The sequence below is a fragment of the Oryza brachyantha genome, chromosome 8 (genome assembly GCF_000231095.2).
Source record: "Oryza brachyantha chromosome 8, ObraRS2, whole genome shotgun sequence".
NCBI classification, from domain to species: Eukaryota; Viridiplantae; Streptophyta; class Magnoliopsida; order Poales; family Poaceae; genus Oryza; species Oryza brachyantha.
In genome coordinates this window covers 1,718,254-1,737,733 of record NC_023170.2, presented here as the reverse complement: position 1 = coordinate 1,737,733, position 19,480 = coordinate 1,718,254, and the positions used below count along the sequence as shown (strand labels likewise).

The 19,480-nt window shown below is 35.9% G+C and overlaps 3 protein-coding genes across 4 annotated transcripts; 2 read left to right on the top strand and 1 right to left on the bottom strand.

Moving 5' to 3' along the window:
• The first annotated feature begins 558 nt into the window (after window positions 1–558).
• On the top strand, window positions 559–3,996 carry LOC102715326. The gene is made up of 4 exons (XM_040526716.1): window positions 559–1,338; window positions 1,536–2,717; window positions 3,203–3,756; window positions 3,861–3,996. Exons 1-4 carry the CDS (start codon window positions 559–561, stop codon window positions 3,994–3,996), a joined length of 2,652 nt encoding a protein of 883 aa, XP_040382650.1.
• Window positions 3,997–5,660: 1,664 nt separating this feature from the next.
• On the top strand, window positions 5,661–9,135 carry LOC107304755. Of its 2 annotated transcripts, none has more exons than XR_001550782.2 (6): window positions 5,661–5,827; window positions 7,150–7,445; window positions 7,533–7,748; window positions 7,832–7,924; window positions 8,013–8,114; window positions 8,317–9,135. XR_001550782.2 is itself a non-coding variant. In XM_015840270.2 (6 exons), the coding sequence occupies exons 1-4, from the start codon at window positions 6,737–6,739 to the stop codon at window positions 7,889–7,891; spliced, it is 912 nt and encodes a 303-aa protein (XP_015695756.2). In that variant the 5' UTR covers window positions 5,661–6,736; the 3' UTR covers window positions 7,892–7,924; window positions 8,013–8,114; window positions 8,317–9,135. The 2 variants fall into 2 exon arrangements, 1 of the variants encoding a protein (XP_015695756.2); XM_015840270.2 differs by having other exon boundaries at window positions 5,661–7,076.
• Window positions 9,136–11,659: 2,524 nt separating this feature from the next.
• LOC102715044 (probable calcium-binding protein CML32) lies at window positions 11,660–12,754 on the bottom strand. The gene has a single exon (XM_006659763.3). The coding sequence runs from the start codon at window positions 12,580–12,582 to the stop codon at window positions 11,968–11,970; it is 615 nt and encodes a 204-aa protein (XP_006659826.2). The 5' UTR covers window positions 12,583–12,754; the 3' UTR covers window positions 11,660–11,967.
• Window positions 12,755–19,480: the final 6,726 nt, after the last annotated feature.

Here is a 19,480-nt window from a genome sequence, read left to right as displayed (position 1 = left end):
TTTTAGTATTTAGATGTTTGGGTTCTTTGAATCCTACAAATTATAAATGTCAAAGAAATCGATTTTGTTTTTTTTCCTAACTGATACTTACCAATCTCATTGTATTTAGCTCTCTATACCGGATCTCAACAAAATTTGATTAGAACTCTAACCCTAACTTTTTGAGCTGAAGCTGTTTGATGAAATGCCTATACAGAAAATTATTTATTCACTGAACCTTATGTATTAAAATGTAAAAGATATATGTTTTTATGTAAATATTGCCATAGTAAAACATTAATATTACACTGATGTGTTAAATTGTATGTCACATTGATATTATTTTGCACACAATATGGGGATTGACATCAATATTTTTGTTTTTAGGGTGAAATGGAGAAAAGTTGGATAAATGCTTTGCCGTTCACTCCTACCTATGTAAATGGTGTGGCCCAATTTATGCAATTTGTTCGAAATCATTTCAGTGAAAATGATGAAATATTTTGCCCATGTCGTCATTGTCTTAATCATGAACGCAAATCTCAAGAAGAGGTAGAGGACCATATCCATATTTACGGAATGTCAAGGACATATACTCGATGGATACACCATGGAGAATCAATAAATGATGTTCAAGCGGAAGTTGATGTGAATGATGATGAACTTGGCTATATAGCAGATCAAGAAGGGATATTTGGCGAAGGGGCTTCAATGGTTCAGGATGACTTTGGAGATGAGGAGAAAAATAAGGACAGTGGAGTGCCTAGTTTAATTGAGGATCTGTACACAGCTGCAGCAAATGATGAAAATGGGCCTAATATATTTGCAAATTTGATTGAAGAGGCCAAGCGTGAGCTTTATCCGGGTTGCACTGAATTCTCAAGACTATCCTTCTTGATTAAACTAATGCACATCAAGGTTTACAATCGAATTACTAATTATGGATTCAATTCTTTGCTACAATTGCTTTCTGCAGCACTTCCTAATGGTAGTAATTTGCCAAAGTCATACAATGAGATCAAAAATATACTCCGACAGGTTGGACTAGGCTATGAGTCAATTCATGCATGTAAGTATGCTTGCGCCGTATTTTGGATGGAGCATGCAAATGACAATCATTGTCTAGTATGTGGAGAGTCAAGGTGGAAAGACAAAGGAGGCAAAAAGAGAGTTCCACAAAAGGTTCTTCGTTATTTTTCTATAATACCAAGACTTCAAAGAATTTTTATGTCAAAGGATAGAGCTGAGTGTGCACGATGGCACAAGGAGAAGAGATTAGTTGTTGAAAATGAAATGAGACGGATGGTGAAGCATGGAAACATTTTGACACAAAATTTGAATCATTTGCACAAGATCCTCGTAATATAAGGCTTGGTCTTGCTACGGATGGTTTTAACCCATTTGGTAACATGAGTAATTCTTATAGTATGTGGCCAGTCATTGTGATACCATATAATTTCCCACCATGGATGTGCATGGAGCAGTCCAATTTTATGATGGTCTTACTTATCCCAGGACCAAAAGCACCGGGTAAAGATTTTCATGTATATATGCAGCCTCTTATTGAAGATATGATCCGTCTCTGGAATGGTGTGCCTACTTATGATGCATATGCTGACGAAGTTTTTTCATTACGAGCATGCTTTATTTGGGGAATTCATGACTATCCTGCCCGTGGTACTATGTCTGGGCGAAGCACAAAGGGCTACTTTGCTTGTGCAGATTGTGATGAGGAACCTTGCTTACAACGACTGAGGCACAAAATTGGGTATGTTGGTCATCGCCGTTTCCTCCCACACAACCATCCTTGGAGGAAAAGCAGAGCATTCAATGGAAAACATGAAAATAGGGAGAGGCCTAGAAAATTTTCAAGTGCTGAAGTACTAGAACAATTAGAGAAAGTTAAAAATATCACCCTAGGTAAGCATCCTGCTAGAAATAAGAAGAGAAAACGTGTAGAGAATGATAAACCAAATTGGTGTCTAAAGAGTAGCCTGTTTGATCTGTCTTATTGGACAGAACTAAGGTTACAACACAACCTTGATGTTATGCATATTGAGAAGAACATTTGTGATAATATTTTAGGAACCTTGCTGGATATAGATGGCAAGTCAAAGGATACAGTCAGTGCAAGACTTGATTTGCAGGACCAAGGTATAAGAACAGAATTACACTTAAAAGATAATGGGAATTCCTATATAAAGCCAGCAGCATGTTATACCATGAATAAGGAGCAGAAGAAAAGTTTCTGCCAATTTTTAAGTGGTGTTAAATTTCCAGATGGGTATGCCTCTAATTTAACAAGGTGTGTAGATCTTGATGGATATAAAGTGCAAGGATTGAAGACTCATGATTGCCATATACTACTACAGCGCATTTTACCTGTTGCCATAAGAGGGCTTGTGCGAAAAGATATATATGAGGCAATCGCGGAGCTGGGAAACTTCTTTAGGGAGTTGTGTGCTAAGACTTTGAAAATTGATGTCTTGCAACAGTTAAAAGCTGAAATTCCAATAATCCTTTGCAAGCTTGAGAAAATTTTTCCACCGGCATTTTTTGATGTAATGGTTCATTTGGCTGTTCACTTACCAGATGAAGCAATTCTGAGGGGTCCAGTTCAGTATGGCTGGATGTATCCAGTAGAAAGAAAGCTAGGCACTTTGAAACATTTTGTTAGAAATAAAGCAAGACCCGAAGGATCTATTGCAGAGGCTTATATTGCCTCTGAATGTTTGACAGTTTGCTCAAGATATTTTGATGATATTCAAACAAAATTTACTAGAGGAGAAAGGAACAGAGATGGAAGGACAAGCATTTTACCCTCTGATCTCTCGGTTTTTTTACACGGTGCTAATCTACTAGGAGCTTGTACGCTCAAATATTTACATAGTGAATATGATAAGATGATTTGGTATGTGCTAAATAATTGTCATGAGATTGATCAATATATAAAGTAAGTTCTTGTTCTCCGAATCTTATCTCTTCAGTCCTTTGCTCTGTTATAGCAAATTCATATTACCATATTTTAAATCTACTAACAGAATTTATATTCCTATTTCAGTTTATTTAGAGATGTACTAGAGCAAGAAAATGCAGATAATATTGATTAGAGGCTTGCGAAAGAATTTCCAAAATGGTTCCAGAATCATGTAAGTGTACTGGATTTAAATTCTAGCTATTGTACTGATTATTTTCAAGTACTACATACTGACATGTCCTACAGATTCAAGGTTTGCATAGGGAAGGATCAGTAGAAATTAGTGAAGGCCTCTATGCATTGGCTCATGGTCCTGACAAATGTATAAGATCATATTCGTCCTGCATTATAAATGGCATCCGATTTAACACAGTTGCCCGTGAGAAGGCTAAGAAAACTCAAAATTGTGGCATCAAGACAGCAGGTACTCATAACAGTGAAACAATAGATTTCTATGGTATGCTCACAGAAATTATTGAGTTGAGTTATATACAAAACAGTAACAAGACCCATTCAGTGATTTTGTTTCGATGTGAATGGTATGATCTCGAGGGAAAGAAGTATCGTATGAAAAATGATGGGTACTTAAAAAGCATTAATGTTGGAAGTCGTTGGTACAAGGACGATCCTTTTATTTTGGCTACACAGGCATCACAAGTCTTTTATTTGGAGGATACAAAACTAGGGAAAAATTGGCGAGTTGTGAAGGATTTCAATCATAGACATATATTTGATGTGCCTGAGTTTGACAGGTGCCAGGAAGATGATGCTCACCTGCAACAGACTGAAGTTGCATACCAGTAAGACAATTCTTCATCTGGAGTTTGTGTGTTAAATTATATTGACCCTATCATACAAACTCTGCATTGTGATGTGGGTACTGAAAGCAATGTTGAGGCTACAGTTTTGAGAGGATTATGAAAGAAAATGAGGATCCTATGGTTAGTGAAACTGACAGTGAAGATGAAGATGAAACTTTGTTTGAGTACTGTAGCGATGCTGAAGCCAATGACCAGACAAATTCAACTGATGATGAATAGAATTTGTGGTAGTTAGCAAAATGTAATTTTTCATCTCTTTCTTCCTCAATTATGTGACATCAGTATATTGTTGTCGTGCTTCTGAAATTTAATATTCAGTATGCTTATTGATGAAATGTATTTATGACTTTGTTATAAACTCAGTGATGTTTTCGAGCGTAAGCGTAATGGAGTTTTAGTTGTGTTTGGCTGTTTACCGTATTAAGTTTTCACTTTAATTTTTTGTAACTTCAATTTAGATTAATATCCGTAGTACCATAAAATTAAAAAAAAATACATGGTCTATTTTGTTGTATCAGAGTTTCAGATCTTTAAAATCATGTGTATTATTTTGTGAAATGTAATTTTAATTCTTCAAAGTCTTATTTATCTACATCTTAAATATGCATTATCTAAAAATCTAGGCTCAATAGTTTACGATTCAATGCTCAAACATTGATGTGTTCATTTGTTTGATGAAGGATGAAAGATAAACAAATATTTGTTTTTTGATAGCTATTTAATAGTATAAATGATAAATTTAGCTAGTATAAAATTGAAAATCTATTCTAAAATGATTTTTATGAACTTATATATAGAAACTTTTTTGCAAAAAGTGCACTGTTCAACAATTCGGTGAGCGCGCACGAAAAAACTAAGAAATAATATGGGACAAAAGAACCCAGCATTAATATTAATGTTTAGGCTAAGAAATATTTTAATATTTACATATTGAAAACATATTTATTTTATTTCTCATTTCTAAACCTATGTGTTAACAACATCGATGTACTCACCCCGTTTTAAATTTAAGCATTTCTAAAAGGGAACCAATCTTTTTTTCTTAACTTTAATTCCTACTAAACATTTTACAAATATTTGTATTTTAAAAAAGTTGGCATATTTGTTTGGTAAAGTGCAATAATTGTTGCACATTCATTGAGTGCATGGTTAAATGGAGAAAAAAATATTATTATAACATTAGTGTTTTCCTTCAATATTGTGTTTTATTAGATAAGAAATCAATTGTCAAAATCTATTGTTACCTTTTATGACTTCTAGGAATCAATATAAAAAAATTGCTACATGGAGGTGAAGAAAATAAAATAATATAATAAAAAATTATTTTAGTACATTAATGATTACAACTTTCGTTGTCTCAACTATTATAAGACGATAGTCTCTTAATTGATGAATAGCCTGGAGCACCCTAATAATAATAATTTTGATTGAAATGTTCAATTCTTAGACGAGTTGGTACCATTCACTATCCTAAATAAGCCATTAGAGGGTTGAAATGTTCAATTCTCATATACATTGGTATAATTCCCTATACAAATGTACATTATATGGTTGAAATATTCCTTTAATTATAAAAATTGTACAAATTTTATTTTGTTCGGCCATATATAAAAGTAGCTATTTTTTCAAATAAGTAGGAAAAATGGTTACTCTAGTAACTATTTTTCATCCATTTACAAATGGACTTGGGTATTAGAAAATGACAGTAAACTCTCCCTCCGGATTTCCCTCCACAGTGACCGAAATTTTCGTGCTGGCGCCAAAACATAATGCGAAATGGTAGAACTGCCCTTAGGTTTCTCCTTTGCCTGTGTTCTTTGCTAGGACAATTTCGTAATTCTGTCAGTACTATATAAGTTGCACCCACCTGGGTTTCTCCTTTCCCTCCAGCAGCGCCTCCACAAGCTGCCCCATTTCTACACATCCTCCATCCCAGACTCTCTCTCTCCTCTCTCTCTCTCCTGCTCCAAATTCGTGCAGCAACGTATCACAAGTTCAGCATATCTCCTCATCAGACCAAGGAAAGGAGGCTTGGATCAACTCTCCAAATGTGAGGGGATTTGGGAGTTTGTCCTCCAGAGTCCTCTCTATTTAATCAAGGGTTTACCCCCTTTTCTTCTTCTGATTTTTTTTTGTAGATTAGCATGTAAATATTTCAGCACATATTAAATAGTCTTTAGATGATGCAACAAATTATTCAATACATATTAACTAGTCTTTAGATGATGCAGTACATTTTATTTTTCTATGCCAACTTGCCTTATTAATTTTACTTGTACCATGCTAGTAAGTATAATTTGCAACTCCATGTACACTGCACTTGTTTGCCAGACTTTCTCCAATTTTTTCATTATGCAATTTTAAGTTAGATTTATAGGGATGAGGTTACCAAGATAGAATATTAGATGGAACAAGAACTTCAGTAGAATAATAAAAATTCAAAATTAGTTTTGTGTTCTTATACCCCTACACATGTTACTCAATATTTGAAGTAATGGAACTTACGGACTATGAGCGCAAGCAGAATGAGAACATAAAGAACAATGAAGCAATGGTGCAGTCACTACACTTGCGTAAATTAGTAGAATCCCTTAGCAAGACCACCAAGAGGAAGAGTGCCAATAAACACACAAGATGTCATAAGAACATGAGCAAAAATGTTGAAGATGAGGGATCTGATTCTGAATACGATCCATGTCTTGAGAAGTGTACTCAATCTGATGAAGACAATCCAGAGCTTGAGAAGGATGGAATAGGACAGGATGCTCTGGAAGAAGAGATATGCACATCTACTAGACCACATGTTAAGGTGCTAATCTTTTCATAAAATAAGATAGATAAGCTCAAGGAAATCAATTTCTTTTGTGTCTGTTACTAAAACTAATCAAAATTTCATTTCTTTCCATTTGGATTGTTGGCACCATAGCAGTAGTGATTTTGTTTTGCATAAGGTACTATTATGTATAATAGTTTTGTTTCCTTGATCTACCGGGCTTCTTTGATGGCTCCTGGAGGTAAACATCATTCAAAATACCAAAGAATCACTACTAATGATGTACAATCCAGTACTCCAATGTGCACAAGATCACTATTATCTGGACTGAATAGCCCACCTGTTGATGGAATAAATATGCCAATTTCTTTGAACACTTCAGTAGGAGGCCAAAGCCAACTAGGCAACAATCTTAATGAGGATTACTCAACTTTTAACACTAACAATCATACAATTGATGGTGACGCATGTGAGGACCAACATGCACAAGTTCACTCCAATTCTAGCCTTGTTGTATCTATTGGAGGTAAACTAGTTTCTATTTTGGTGCATGTGTAAATTTCTTCTAGAATATGTCTCAAAAATCATTTGATTGCTAGGTGCACCTACTCCCAAGAGACGTGATGTGCGTAAGAGGACTATGGATCATGGTCTTGACAAGATAAATGAACGACACGGTTCCAGATTGGCCATTTTTGTACCTGAAGGGAAGATACGCCCTGAACATCCGGTACAGGCTGCAAAACTAGCATCTGAATGTGGTGTTGCCCTTAGAGATCATCTTCCTATATATCCACACTGGAAGAACTACAAGAAAGTCTATAAAAATGATAATAATGAAGGAGCCACAGTTGAAAACATTGATCATATTTCAAAAGTACTAGGTGTAGTAGCTGTAAGTATAATGTACCTTCCCCCATCAGGTTTAAAATTCTCTATTTGGATTCATCACTACTAATTTTCTGATTTTTTGCTATATTAGACCAGGCTAGCTGTTGATGTTAACCATGACGGACCAAGCAAAAAAACATGTGAAGATATAGTTAAGAAGGGTGTAAGGCAACAACGTTACCATCTGAAAAAGAATTACTTTAATGGATTGTCATATGAACAAATCCAGTTAAGAGGTCCACCACCAAATGTAAATGCTGCCGACTGGGAAAAACTTCTTAAGAAGTGGAATGATCCAAAGCACAAGGTGAAAATCTCATAAACTTGTGTGCTCTGAAGTGACTTACTAATGTGACAACAAGATAATTAGCCTTTTTATTTTTATTTCAGGAAACCTGTGACAAGAATAAGGAAAATCGAGGCCAAGTCAAGCTTCACCAAAGGACATGATCTCGTTCCTACACTGCACATCGCTTTTCTCTTGTAAGCCTGTGTGTGTATATCTACTTTTATCGAATAAAGCACAATGTTCTGTTTCAGCTTGTAACTTATATATGCCTTCATCTTTTAGAGGTCAAAGTTTCAAAATAGAGATCCAGATGCTATTGAATTCTTTGGGGAATGTATGACTAGCTCAAAGAAGGGTTGTACTGAATTTGCAAAGGAAGTTATTGTAAGTTATTATCTTTTACTTCTGAAAATCAGAGCATATCTGGATATTCATACTAGAATTAATTCATATCATTCTAATGTTGTTCCTATATATATTTCGATTCTGCAACTTAATGATGCTAGATGAATAGGAATGAATATTTATTTTACAAAAACCTAACTAGTCCGTCCATATCCTTATCTATAATTGGTTTTTTCTGTAGGACAAGATGGAACTAGAAAGACAGCGTGAACCTGACGAAGGTGAAGAACCAAAGTCTCCAACCCAAATTGCTACTGAAACTCTTGGCCAAGTGAGCAGCAACACCGAATTCATTTCAAAGATGGGCATTACTTTACCATCCAAGAAGGCAAAAACAGTTTTTTCAACTTCCCAAATTGATAAGATGATGCAAGCTGAGAGAGAAGTTGCTGCTAGGGTACAAGGGGAATTCCTTCATCGAATTGCATCTCAGGAGGAAGCACTTAACTCTAGCAAAACAGAACTTGATTCTACAAAGGAAGAACTTCAGTCTACAAAAGACGAGGTGAGGCAAATGAGATTGAGGCAAGCAGAAACTGAGTTGATACTGCGTCGTTTGTTGGAAGAGCGAGAAACACAATCCAATGCTTAGGGTGGAAGGGCTACAAGAACTCCATGATATTGTCTTTGCTTGTGAAGGTTATTTTGCAACTATGGTGGCTGTCTATTAAGAAGTATGTTGTTAGCTGTTGTATTTTGTGAATGTTAGGACTTAGTGAAATTGTTACATGGGGAAAGATATTTTGGGTATACAGGACATGACTTTTAGATAGTATGTCCAGATCATTTTGTGAATGTTAGGACATAGTGAAATGCTTGAAAATATGATGTGGTCTATGATGTATGCTAGTTTGCACCTATGTTGTGCAAGACTTCTATGAACTTGGCATGTATTTTGGAACCTACCTAGCAGAGTTGAATGATATGGTTTAATGCTTTAGTATGTTCATGATGTGTTTCTATTGTTTATGTACAATAATATATCAAATAAGTGACGAGGGTGAATTTTCAAATTATTTCATGACGATCTTTTCTTTTCACAAATTTGCATTTGCCGGTGGTAGTCATTTGTCATAAGAGATACTAGTAAAGGTTTATGTGAAGCCATTTTGTGACGAAAAATACTTTTTGTGACATGTTAGAGCAACATACTATGACACAACAATAATGTCATAAAACATATCAATATATAACGATAGTTGTATTCGTCATAAAGATTCATGACGTCTACAAAAAATTCGTCACGGTGAACATTTAGCGACGCGTCATCTATGACGAGCTGTATGACGATGAAATTACATCAAAAAAAAGTATTTATGACAAAAAACTAGGCTACTATGGTGATTTTCCTTCGTCGTAATATGCCTAATTTCTTGTAGTGATATAAATCTAGGTAAAGCTAGAAAATTTTATATTGTGAAACGGAGGGAGTACTACTTTGTTACATCCACACTCGCTGCCCAAAACATTAAATTGCCGAAGCACTTTTAGCCGATAAATCAACATGCGCCATATACCCATTGCAAATTCCTTAATTTTGTTACCACCAAAAAGCACAACCAATGGATGCCAATTGCAAGCAAACAGCATATGAACAGATTAGGCATGAATCACATACATGTCACTGTTGTGATCACCCAAAGATCACACTCTTCTGTCACCACTTGGACTGAGAAATGGACGTCTACCTAGCAAGCAAAGTTCAGGCCGTTTCAGGTTGCCATCACCTGGACAAGGTCCTGTATACTTTTCTTCTCTGAAGTGCAGCATGCATGTCCTATCTGGTTGCTTGTTTCCTCTAATTTATTTCTTCTCCAACCTACCTTGGGTAGTTGCAGGTTAGGCCCTTTGTGTGTTCTTGATCATTCTGTACACATGATTTCTGTGTTGAGTGCACTTGTTCAGGATGATGTCCCAAGAAAGTTATTCTCTTTTAATGTACTGATTTGGTAGCATGAGAGAGTGAAGGTAATGTCAGTTAACATTGTGGTGTTGTCATATGTTGTGTATGGCTGATATAGCACTATAGCTAGTTGGAATACCATTTGGTCATTGTGATCCGGATCGACAAGGATATGTTGAGAAGACTAGAAGATCCTAGGTGGTCCAGTTCCATGATTTAGCCACATGGAAAACGGGTGCGTTGAAATACAGTTTGTCGGCGATTTTGGGTTTGTTTGGAAGAGCTTCTGAGAGATTCTTTTAGAATCTGCAGTTCCCATAAACAATTTAGATGAAATATTTAGAGCAATTTTACCACCATGAGAAGGTATTAGGATGTACCACTGTTTTCTATGTAAAATTTAATACCTCTTGGTACCTTAGATACTAGAAGGTACTAAATTTTACGTAGAAAACAATGGTATCTTATGATACCTTCTTAAGGATAGAAAAATGCTATAATATTTAACCAATTTTTAGTAATCTGTAGTTGTAAAATTCAAAACATGAACGAAATGTACAATGTGAAAAATTCAGTTTCTCTAGAGTGTCAAAAGCTAGCTTCTCACAAGTTGGTTCTAAGAATTTTTAAAATCCTCAAAAAAAAAGTTTGTCCATGTATGTTTTCACACATGGTAATTGTAATCTGAATTATTGATAGATATAAGATGAATTATTATCAACTAATGTAGGTATTAATGGATAGAAAGGTGGACAATTAGTTTAAAGTATACAAGGATTATGGGTTTCTAGTCATCCAATAATTTTAAAAATCATTTGAGAAACTTATCGGATCATTGTAATAGGAGTTGTGCATTATAATAATCACAATAATCTATTTATTTGTTTTAGATTAATTTAATGATCCTGGTTATAATAATTCTAAGGATGATTACTGATTGTTGGGTCGGGTTACTATGAACTGAATTATTACAAGCTGGAGTACGCAATGATGGCAACGTGGGTAATTACTCAAGAGTAGTGAGTTCTTAGCCACACAATAATATAAAATAAACACCTTTGGATGAGATTATGGTGTTAACTTATCTCCCTCGTTTTCCACACGCACGTTTCTAGAACGACTAACGGTGTATTTTTTCAAAAATTTTCTATAGGAAAGTTGTTTTAAAAAATTATATTAATCTATTTTATATTTTTTAATAATTAACATTTAATTAATCATGTACTAATTGTTACTACTTTTTCCACACTGGGGTAAGTTAACTTACCCACGCTCAAACGAACGCGGCCTATATGATATAGTAATCTGAGATCTAGATTATAATAAGTCGTCACGATAATCTAACAGTTAGGTGACTATTAGAACTTCTCCATCAACATGGATGTGTTCAATGTTCTATTTCTTAACTTATCTGCTGTTTAGGTGAGCATGTTTTCTGAACTATTTAGCAGTCCGTTATCTACATATATTTTCTATAGAAAAGTTATTTTAAAAAATATATTAATTTATTATTATAATTTTTATAACTTATACTTAATTAACGGTTTGTTAATCCCTCCCTCGGTGTTTCATGCTTGCGGAAAGGGTTCTCAACCTCAAATGAACCTCAAATTTTCCGTATGTGCTGTGAAAACAACGATGAGATATCGGTGACCACTCTTCATTACTTGGAGTATTAGCATATATAAAAACAAATTTTGCCTATAATATACAATTTCGTAACATTGAAAAAGGAACAATTTTGACACGGATCACACAACGAATACATCAAGAGATTAAACAAGATCGTACGTACATACGTACACTGATGTAATTGCAAGAGATTAATCAATAAATCAATCAATTTAACCTAGTGAATGGTGTTGAGTTCGATTTAACTTGATTTCGAAGGGTTGGATGAATGGATGGATTCATGGAGTGATGGATGGATCAGGCGTTCCAGACGGTGATGCCCTGCATCATGCACTTGAACTCGCCGAAGTCGACGCGGCCGTCGCTGTTGCGGTCGACGTTGCAGATCATCTCGCGCACGGTGGCGAGGCTGCCGGCCTCCGGGAGCCCCAGCTTCTTGAGCACCTCCTGCAGCTCCGACGCCGAGATGAACCCGTCGCCGTCGACGTCGAACACCTTGAACGCCTCCCGCATCTCCTCCTCCTCGTCGTCGCCGCCGCCTCCTCCTCCCGCGGGGTCTCCGGCGGCATCGCACAGCGTGCCGAAGAGCGCGTCGCCGAGCGCGCGGTGGAGCGAGTCGAAGTCCTCGAAGCGGAGCCCCGCGGCGCCTTCGGGGACGTAGGCGGCGACGGTGGCGGCGAGCCCGTCGCGGTCGGCGACGAGGCCCAGCGCGTCCAGCGCCTGCGCCAGCTCGTCGACGGTGATCTGGCCGTCGCCGTTGCGGTCGAACAGGTCGAACACGCGGCGCAGGCGCACCGCGTTCAGGCTGCCGTTGCGCAGCCGGAACGACGCCGACGCCGCCGGCGCCGTCTTCGACAGCGCCGGCGCCTTCGCCGTCGCCCCCGACGCCGCCACTCTCTGCTCCGAGTCCATCGATCGGATCAGATGGCCGGCCCTCGTTCTCTCTCGCGCCAATTCGATCTCTCCGCGAACACGAGCTTCGTGGTGGCTATAGATAGCTACGAGATCGTCGTGAAGCTCGCGCGTTGGCGACTTGGGCGACGGGACGAGCGCGTCCGGTGGACGCGGGCCAAGCTCATGCTTAATTTGCTGCCGCCATGACAATTATTTCTTCATTTTGTTGTTTATAATCATAACGAAAAAGTTTGACAAAATTTGTATGGACACTGATCACTAAACTGCTGGGGGGAGGGGGGCGACTCCGGTGCATTTTACTAATAGTAAAATTTAATTCATACCGTTGATCTATTTTTATCGGACGGTTATAATTAACTTGTACTAACAACAATATTAGGTGCAGTAGAAATTTGAAGAGACTAATATCATCTTTTTTATCATGATCTTTATTGAAAAAAACAAAATTACAGAATATTGCTAATGAAGTAATTAGCAAAGTACAAAAATATCATTTTTCTACTGGTAGTATAATACCACCAATAAAATGCACCGGAGAGTTGCCCAGCTGCTCGACTTGGACAAATTATAGAGATAACAATTGGAGAATTAGCCATCATCCTGTGCAATTACATTATCAGAAAAATGGTTTCTTTATTTCATATTATAGGAATTACGCCCGTGCGTTCTAACGAAAAAAAAGTAAAAAAGAAAGGACAGTATAACTGATATTTAGTGGGTCTGCCACCAAGTTATTCGTTATCCACCGACATATCCATATATATTTAGAGCAATTTTACAGTTATTAAGTAGATACCAAGATGTATCAAATTTTATACTAAAATTTTGGTACCAACTCTCAGTGGCTTACAAAATTGCTCACATATGTATCATGTATAAACTTAATCTTAAAATTTAAACTCACATTCACATTACGTGGAATAACAATTTCATATAAGTTTTGATCCACCTCTATATGTGAAAAACCAAATATATATCTTCTCTTACCAAATGGGCTACCATGCCCTTGGGTAATACACACATTTAGTTCGAAACAGACTAGTATGGTCTATGAGAAATGGAGGCATTGGGAACCCAAGATTAAGCTGTTGCCATAGACAACATGCGAGCACCTTCCGAAGATGCCCTTCTGTCCTGAATGATCCATAGGAAAAACAGATTGTACGGGCAATGTCTTCACAAGCACCGGTTACCCATGTATCATGTTTTCTTTGCAATGTAGACAAAGATCAACCCTTGGTTGGCCTGATGACCAAAACATTGTCATCTTGGCCAATCAAGTGAGCTGGGACTCAAGAAGTCAGGGACTAACTAAATTGTTGTATTTTCATGCTAAGAGTTTGATTATCCCACCTTATTTATTTCGTTATTTCTATGGATTAAATCGCAACACACGAAAAAAAAAGATGTGACAACATTTGTGCATAGAAGGACTGGATTAATGTACCATCCATTGTAGTGACTGGACCCCAAGATTAAGGTTGACGCTGTAACCGAAACATCACGAGAGAAAACATTAAAAAGGTTAAAATTTATACGCACAGTAACAGGATTGTTGCACCATCATGCAAAAATTCAAGCTCGAACGTTGGAAAATTTCAAACTATTTATGAATATATAAGTACAATGGATAAACTGTCACGATTATTTTTTAAAAAATCAACCCTACTTTTTTTCTTACATGGAGCTGCACATAGGCTGAATCCTCGTTGTGGACTGAATTCAAGTTTCAGTTCATTACATATGGGCCCGCAAGGAGGCTGCAGATCTTTTTCTGGGCCCAACATATATAAGCCACTCGGTGGCCATATTCCATTCTAGCTCACAATGATAGGACTACATAGAACAATATATATATTTATATGGACAAACGCATGCTAAATATGTTAAAAGGATGAGCGGATAAACTTATCATATGATATATGGATAAATATATCTTAAATATATTAAAATGGTGGATGAATATACATTGTAATATTATGAAGATTATATAGAAGATTATGAGTTGAGTTAGAATGTACATTGAAATAATATAAAAATTATACAAAAGATTATGAGTTGAGTTGCTTGCATATTAATCTTTAGAATATAATAAATGATATATGACGTAGTTGCTTGTATGAGCTTTAAATATAATAAGTACTTGCTAGTACGTGATGAGAGATAACATGTTTGCATGGTATGATGGTAAACTTACGGAACATGTTTGCATAAGTTTTAAATATAATAATTGTTAATAGTGATGATATGATATGTTTGTATTTTGATCTTTATAGCTAATGGGTAAGTATTACACAAGAACAATGGATAGATAAATACACCATATTCTACATCGAGACAATTCAAACTATGTTGTTGTACTCTTGGTGTTGGTGGAAATCCACTAGCATGAGTTATTTCAGTTGATTCCATACAGTACTAATTACTATCCCAACACATAGCAACCTTGGTTCATCGGTGGCCTTCCGCATATTACTTCAGCTTTGTTATCATCCTCCAAATAGTAGCTAGTAAGCTAGGTATCTTGAAATATCAAAATTTTACGTAAAAAAGTTGGTATCTCATCATATTTTCTCATATTATTAATTAATGTAATGCTTGTCAGAAATGTAGAAGCAAAGATTTGGTCACAATCAATGGTAGGAACAAGAGTCATGAGTGTACGTAGTAATGATCTGCTGGGATATCGGAGCAGGAGGCACCGGGAAACTAGATCAAAGGGTAAGGAACTGATCTGGACCAAATAACTGCAGTCTAAGCGCATTATAAGGGGATCAGATGCATAGGCATTAATGTAATCATCTGGCCTGTTTAAAGAATACACTATTGGTGTTTAAATATTGTCTTGTTTCTCTTTTTTTTTCCTTAATTGTTGAAAGCAGTATAAAGGATTAAAACAATTCAAGCAGTACGTCAGAAGCTTTAGGTGTGATCGTTAGCATATTAGTAAATAGAAAATAACTTGTGAATAAAACATTTATATACATATTTTTAGCGATATAAAAGTGAATGCTGAAAAATAAACTATGGTGAAAAAGATCTCAAAATCAAATTTAAATTTAATCTTATAAATATAAGTAGAAGCGAAAAGATAAAGAGTGTTACTAAGACAGCGAAAAGAGCATGATAATCATCGATATAACTGTATATCATGCATTCATACATGTACAAGAATGTTGTTATCTTGTATGACAAAAAAGAGCTGTACTCTGTCCTTAGTTCATTTTTTTTTTTTGCCTGTTTTTCTCGTGGTCACCTTCCAGCGATTGAACTCCAATCAAGAAATAGGGGAACGCGCATGTGGTAGGTAAATTTATAAACTATATATCTTCTTTCTATAAAGTTAAGGCCCACTAACCACTAAGTATAGTTAATGCTAATTCACTTTTCTCTCATAAAGTCATATCATCTTAATTATTTTTAACCTTAGAATCATACATCAATGGTATAAATTATATCTCATCACCTCATTTGTTTTTAGCCTTACAATGATGCATCAAAGGTGCAAATTGCATCTCTTTACATTACCTTAATTGTTTTTAGCCTTTAGATGATTTATCAGGAGTGTAAATTGCATCTCTTACTTACTCCAAAAAGTCACATCATACAACCTAACTATTTATAACATATAGATAATAGATAAAGGCACAAAAATATATAAACACATAAAAAATCGTATGGTAGGTAAGAATTTATTTTAACTCATATCTACTCTATATTATCACACAGTTCTCCCGCAGCAACGTGTGGGGTATATAATGATAGATGGGCCTATATACTGCCATAGAAACACACATATTGACCTTGTTCAGTAGTCAAGCAATTCCTGTTCTAGCTTGGCTATAAGTGATACTCATGTCACTGTAACTGCGAGTGGTTTTAGAACAGATGGATCAAATATGGGTAATTTTACTATCTGACAATTTTAGCATACTTGAGAATATTTTGCAAGATAACATAAAATTTAGAGTATTAGCAAGATGGTGGTATTTTTCAGGTATTAGCAAGGGCTGTACATTTAGCAGGTGCAGAGTTTGCATGTGTCAGGCCCAAAAAATTAGAGGCCTCAAATCTACCATTGATATTCATTGCAATACTTAATTAGAAGAAGATTACAAGTCCCAACAAAACAAGGATAAAAAAAAACGCAGCTAGCATATCTGATGCCTGAATCCTGGATGGCTCGATGCCATCCAGCAGCAAAGCCAGCAACGCGTTCCATATTTCCTAATTACAAGTTCTAATCTCTGTTAGTTTGTAGCAAGAAGAGCTCAGGTATATCCGTGTGTACCTATCAGTCCATTGTATAAGTTCATTGTGCTTTCACAATTGAGGATTATTTTTTTCCCTACTAAGAGTCTGAAATTTTAGTTTTTCTTTATTGCTTCCGTACTACATTTACAGTTTTGCATTAATATTTCACATGTTCCTAAAAATCGTAAGAAATAGTATACGTTTAGGTTCTAGGATTAAGTGAAAGTATATATGCTTTGGTTATTCCTATTTTCAAATTTTAGGGTACCGTCATGTGTTTCGAACGAGGTCCTCCAATTCCTAATATAAAATAGCTCTGTGTCCTGGTTATCTGGAGGTAACAAAACCTTATAAAAAAATTTAGTACGTTCAAGTACTTTTAAGAGTTGTAAAAATTCTGACCGAATATATATACAAGATACAACTACAGAGCTGATTAATTTGTCAGAAAAATTAGTACGAGTGATGTATCGTCAATGAGAAATTAAGGGAGGCCTTGGGAACCTAAGATTAAGTTGTTTATCATAACCATTGGGAAATGATATCGAAGATGTCTAGTTTTGTTCCAAGATACCTGGCAATTTTTTGGCCAGGTTTGAGGCTCCAGCCTAAACTGTCTCACGCCTGATACCGCTATGCAGACCGTACCTGCATGGCAAACAAATTCAAAAGAAAGAAAATATTCATTCAAATAAATCAATATATATATCGTGTTCTGAGATACCTGTATCAGTTGCGATGCAGTAGCAGACCCTTGGCTATCATCTTGGCCAACGCGATCGACGAGGTTGTGGGAGATCTCATTGTGATGAGAATAGATTCCTGCCTCTGGTTGGCAGTATTTCTCTGTGACTTGTTTGTTTCATGAGAAACACTGTATGCTATTTACACGTGTAGTATTATACTACCAATATAATCGATCCAGATCATTGGCTTACAGGGGTATTTTAGTACTTTACTAACTAAATGATTAGGGGTAATATTGGTATTTATGATTTTATCAATTCTTTGTTAAAGGTTTTATCCATTCATCAGGTTGTATCTTTACTGGCTACTAGTATAATCAACATTTAAGGTTAAAAATAGAAATTTTGGCTTATAAACATAAGAAAAAGTGAAAAGATGATGGTGAAAAAGTGTACATTTCATATTTTCTCGTTGAGAGTTGGTTCTGATATATCCGCCAGTGTCCATCGACCCAAGGTGCAACTTTGTTTATATAGATGACTCAAGACAGTCTTTCATATATGTCAACAGTGCCGGAGCCAGAATTTCTTTAACGAGGATGCAAAATTAGGTAGTAGGATCTAATATAATATTTATCTCATATAATTAATTTTAAATTTTAAATAGGTCAAACTATAAAAATATATGTTCCTATTATTAATTTACATAGGCATCGTTAAAATATGATTAATTAGTGCGGATGTACAAGGAGATTGGTAACAAGTTAATATTCTAGCTAACTGAACATGTAAACGTGACATAATGTATTTCGTCCATCTCAACCAACATTGACAGGATAAAATTAGCAACAGGATTACAAATAGGACATTGTCTTATCTAACTTCAACTACTCTGTGCTGCATCCGCTACTGTATATGGACAACACCCACTCTTCAACATCTCGCTCTCATCTTGTAGACATTCTTCTCAACGTTGATTCCTAGATGCCTCTTTCTCCCAAAAAAAAGCCTCACCACATGAGCATTAACCTAATCCTAGGAGATATCATTTTAGCATTCATTGTGCTTGGTTTTACACCGTATACATATGTCGCGAGGGGTGTCATTTTTTTTGTTCAAGTTGTGAGACATAAGGCAGTCAGCAGTGATTCAGTGAATCACCATTTCCCCCAACCACATGCAAAATATATAGGAGCTATCTTAAATAGAGTAATTTTATCATCCGTGAGGAGGCACCCGGAGGTACCAAGAGATACCACTGTTTTCTATGTAAAATTTGATAGGTACCTTATGGTACCTCCTCAAGGATGAAAAAAATGCTCTCTTAAATATTACTGTTGAAATGTTAATTATGTTAATTACTACATCTGTCCCAAAATATTATGTTCCAAAATATAAGCTTAAATTGGTAGTTTAGCAGACAATAAGATTAAGAAGAAAATATTACTGTGCCTCTTAATAAATAAGAAATAGATGTGGGTGGAAGGGTATGTATGGGTAAAATAGGAAGAATGATAAGTGACTAATGAGATATAAATAGTGTCTTAGATTTTGATACAAGCTTTAAATCCCAGGAATACTTATATTTTAAAACGGATGGAGTATATATGACGACTAAGACTAACAGATGCTGATGCGCCACGTTGCATTGTGTACAACTGTACTAGCTTAACCATGTATCCATTCGTTAGTCAGTTTGTTAGGACGAGCTATATGCATGCATAAATGCCTAAATAGTAATTATATACACCAATCATATTCTCAGTGAATACAAAACTATAAGTTAGAGGATTCAGTGTTTAATTTGGTGGACCATCCATCATCATGAGCTATATCTGTACATTCAGTAAACAGTACTAGCTTGCCTGCTCTGTACTTATCTCTCATCTTCCTCTATATGTTGATGCTTATGTATCTTGACATCTTTATGCATATTTTAGTCAAAATCAATGGAA

Bases quoted from the DNA above. Each gene is read 5' to 3' on its own strand.
- LOC102715326 (XM_040526716.1), top strand. From the start codon at position 559: ATGTCAAGGACATATACTCGATGGATACACCATGGAGAATCAATAAAT. The intron at 2,718-3,202 runs GTTTGCTCAAGA...CATGTCCTACAG, and splicing joins TTGCCTCTGAATGTTTGACA to ATTCAAGGTTTGCATAGGGA. The intron at 3,757-3,860 runs GTAAGACAATTC...TTGAGGCTACAG, and splicing joins CAGACTGAAGTTGCATACCA to TTTTGAGAGGATTATGAAAG.
- LOC102715044 (XM_006659763.3), bottom strand. From the start codon at position 12,582: ATGGACTCGGAGCAGAGAGTGGCGGCGTCGGGGGCGACGGCGAAGGCG.
- LOC107304755 (XM_015840270.2), top strand. From the start codon at position 6,737: ATGTATAATAGTTTTGTTTCCTTGATCTACCGGGCTTCTTTGATGGCT. The intron at 7,446-7,532 runs GTAAGTATAATG...TTGCTATATTAG, and splicing joins AAGTACTAGGTGTAGTAGCT to ACCAGGCTAGCTGTTGATGT. The intron at 7,749-7,831 runs GTGAAAATCTCA...TTTTTATTTCAG, and splicing joins GGAATGATCCAAAGCACAAG to GAAACCTGTGACAAGAATAA.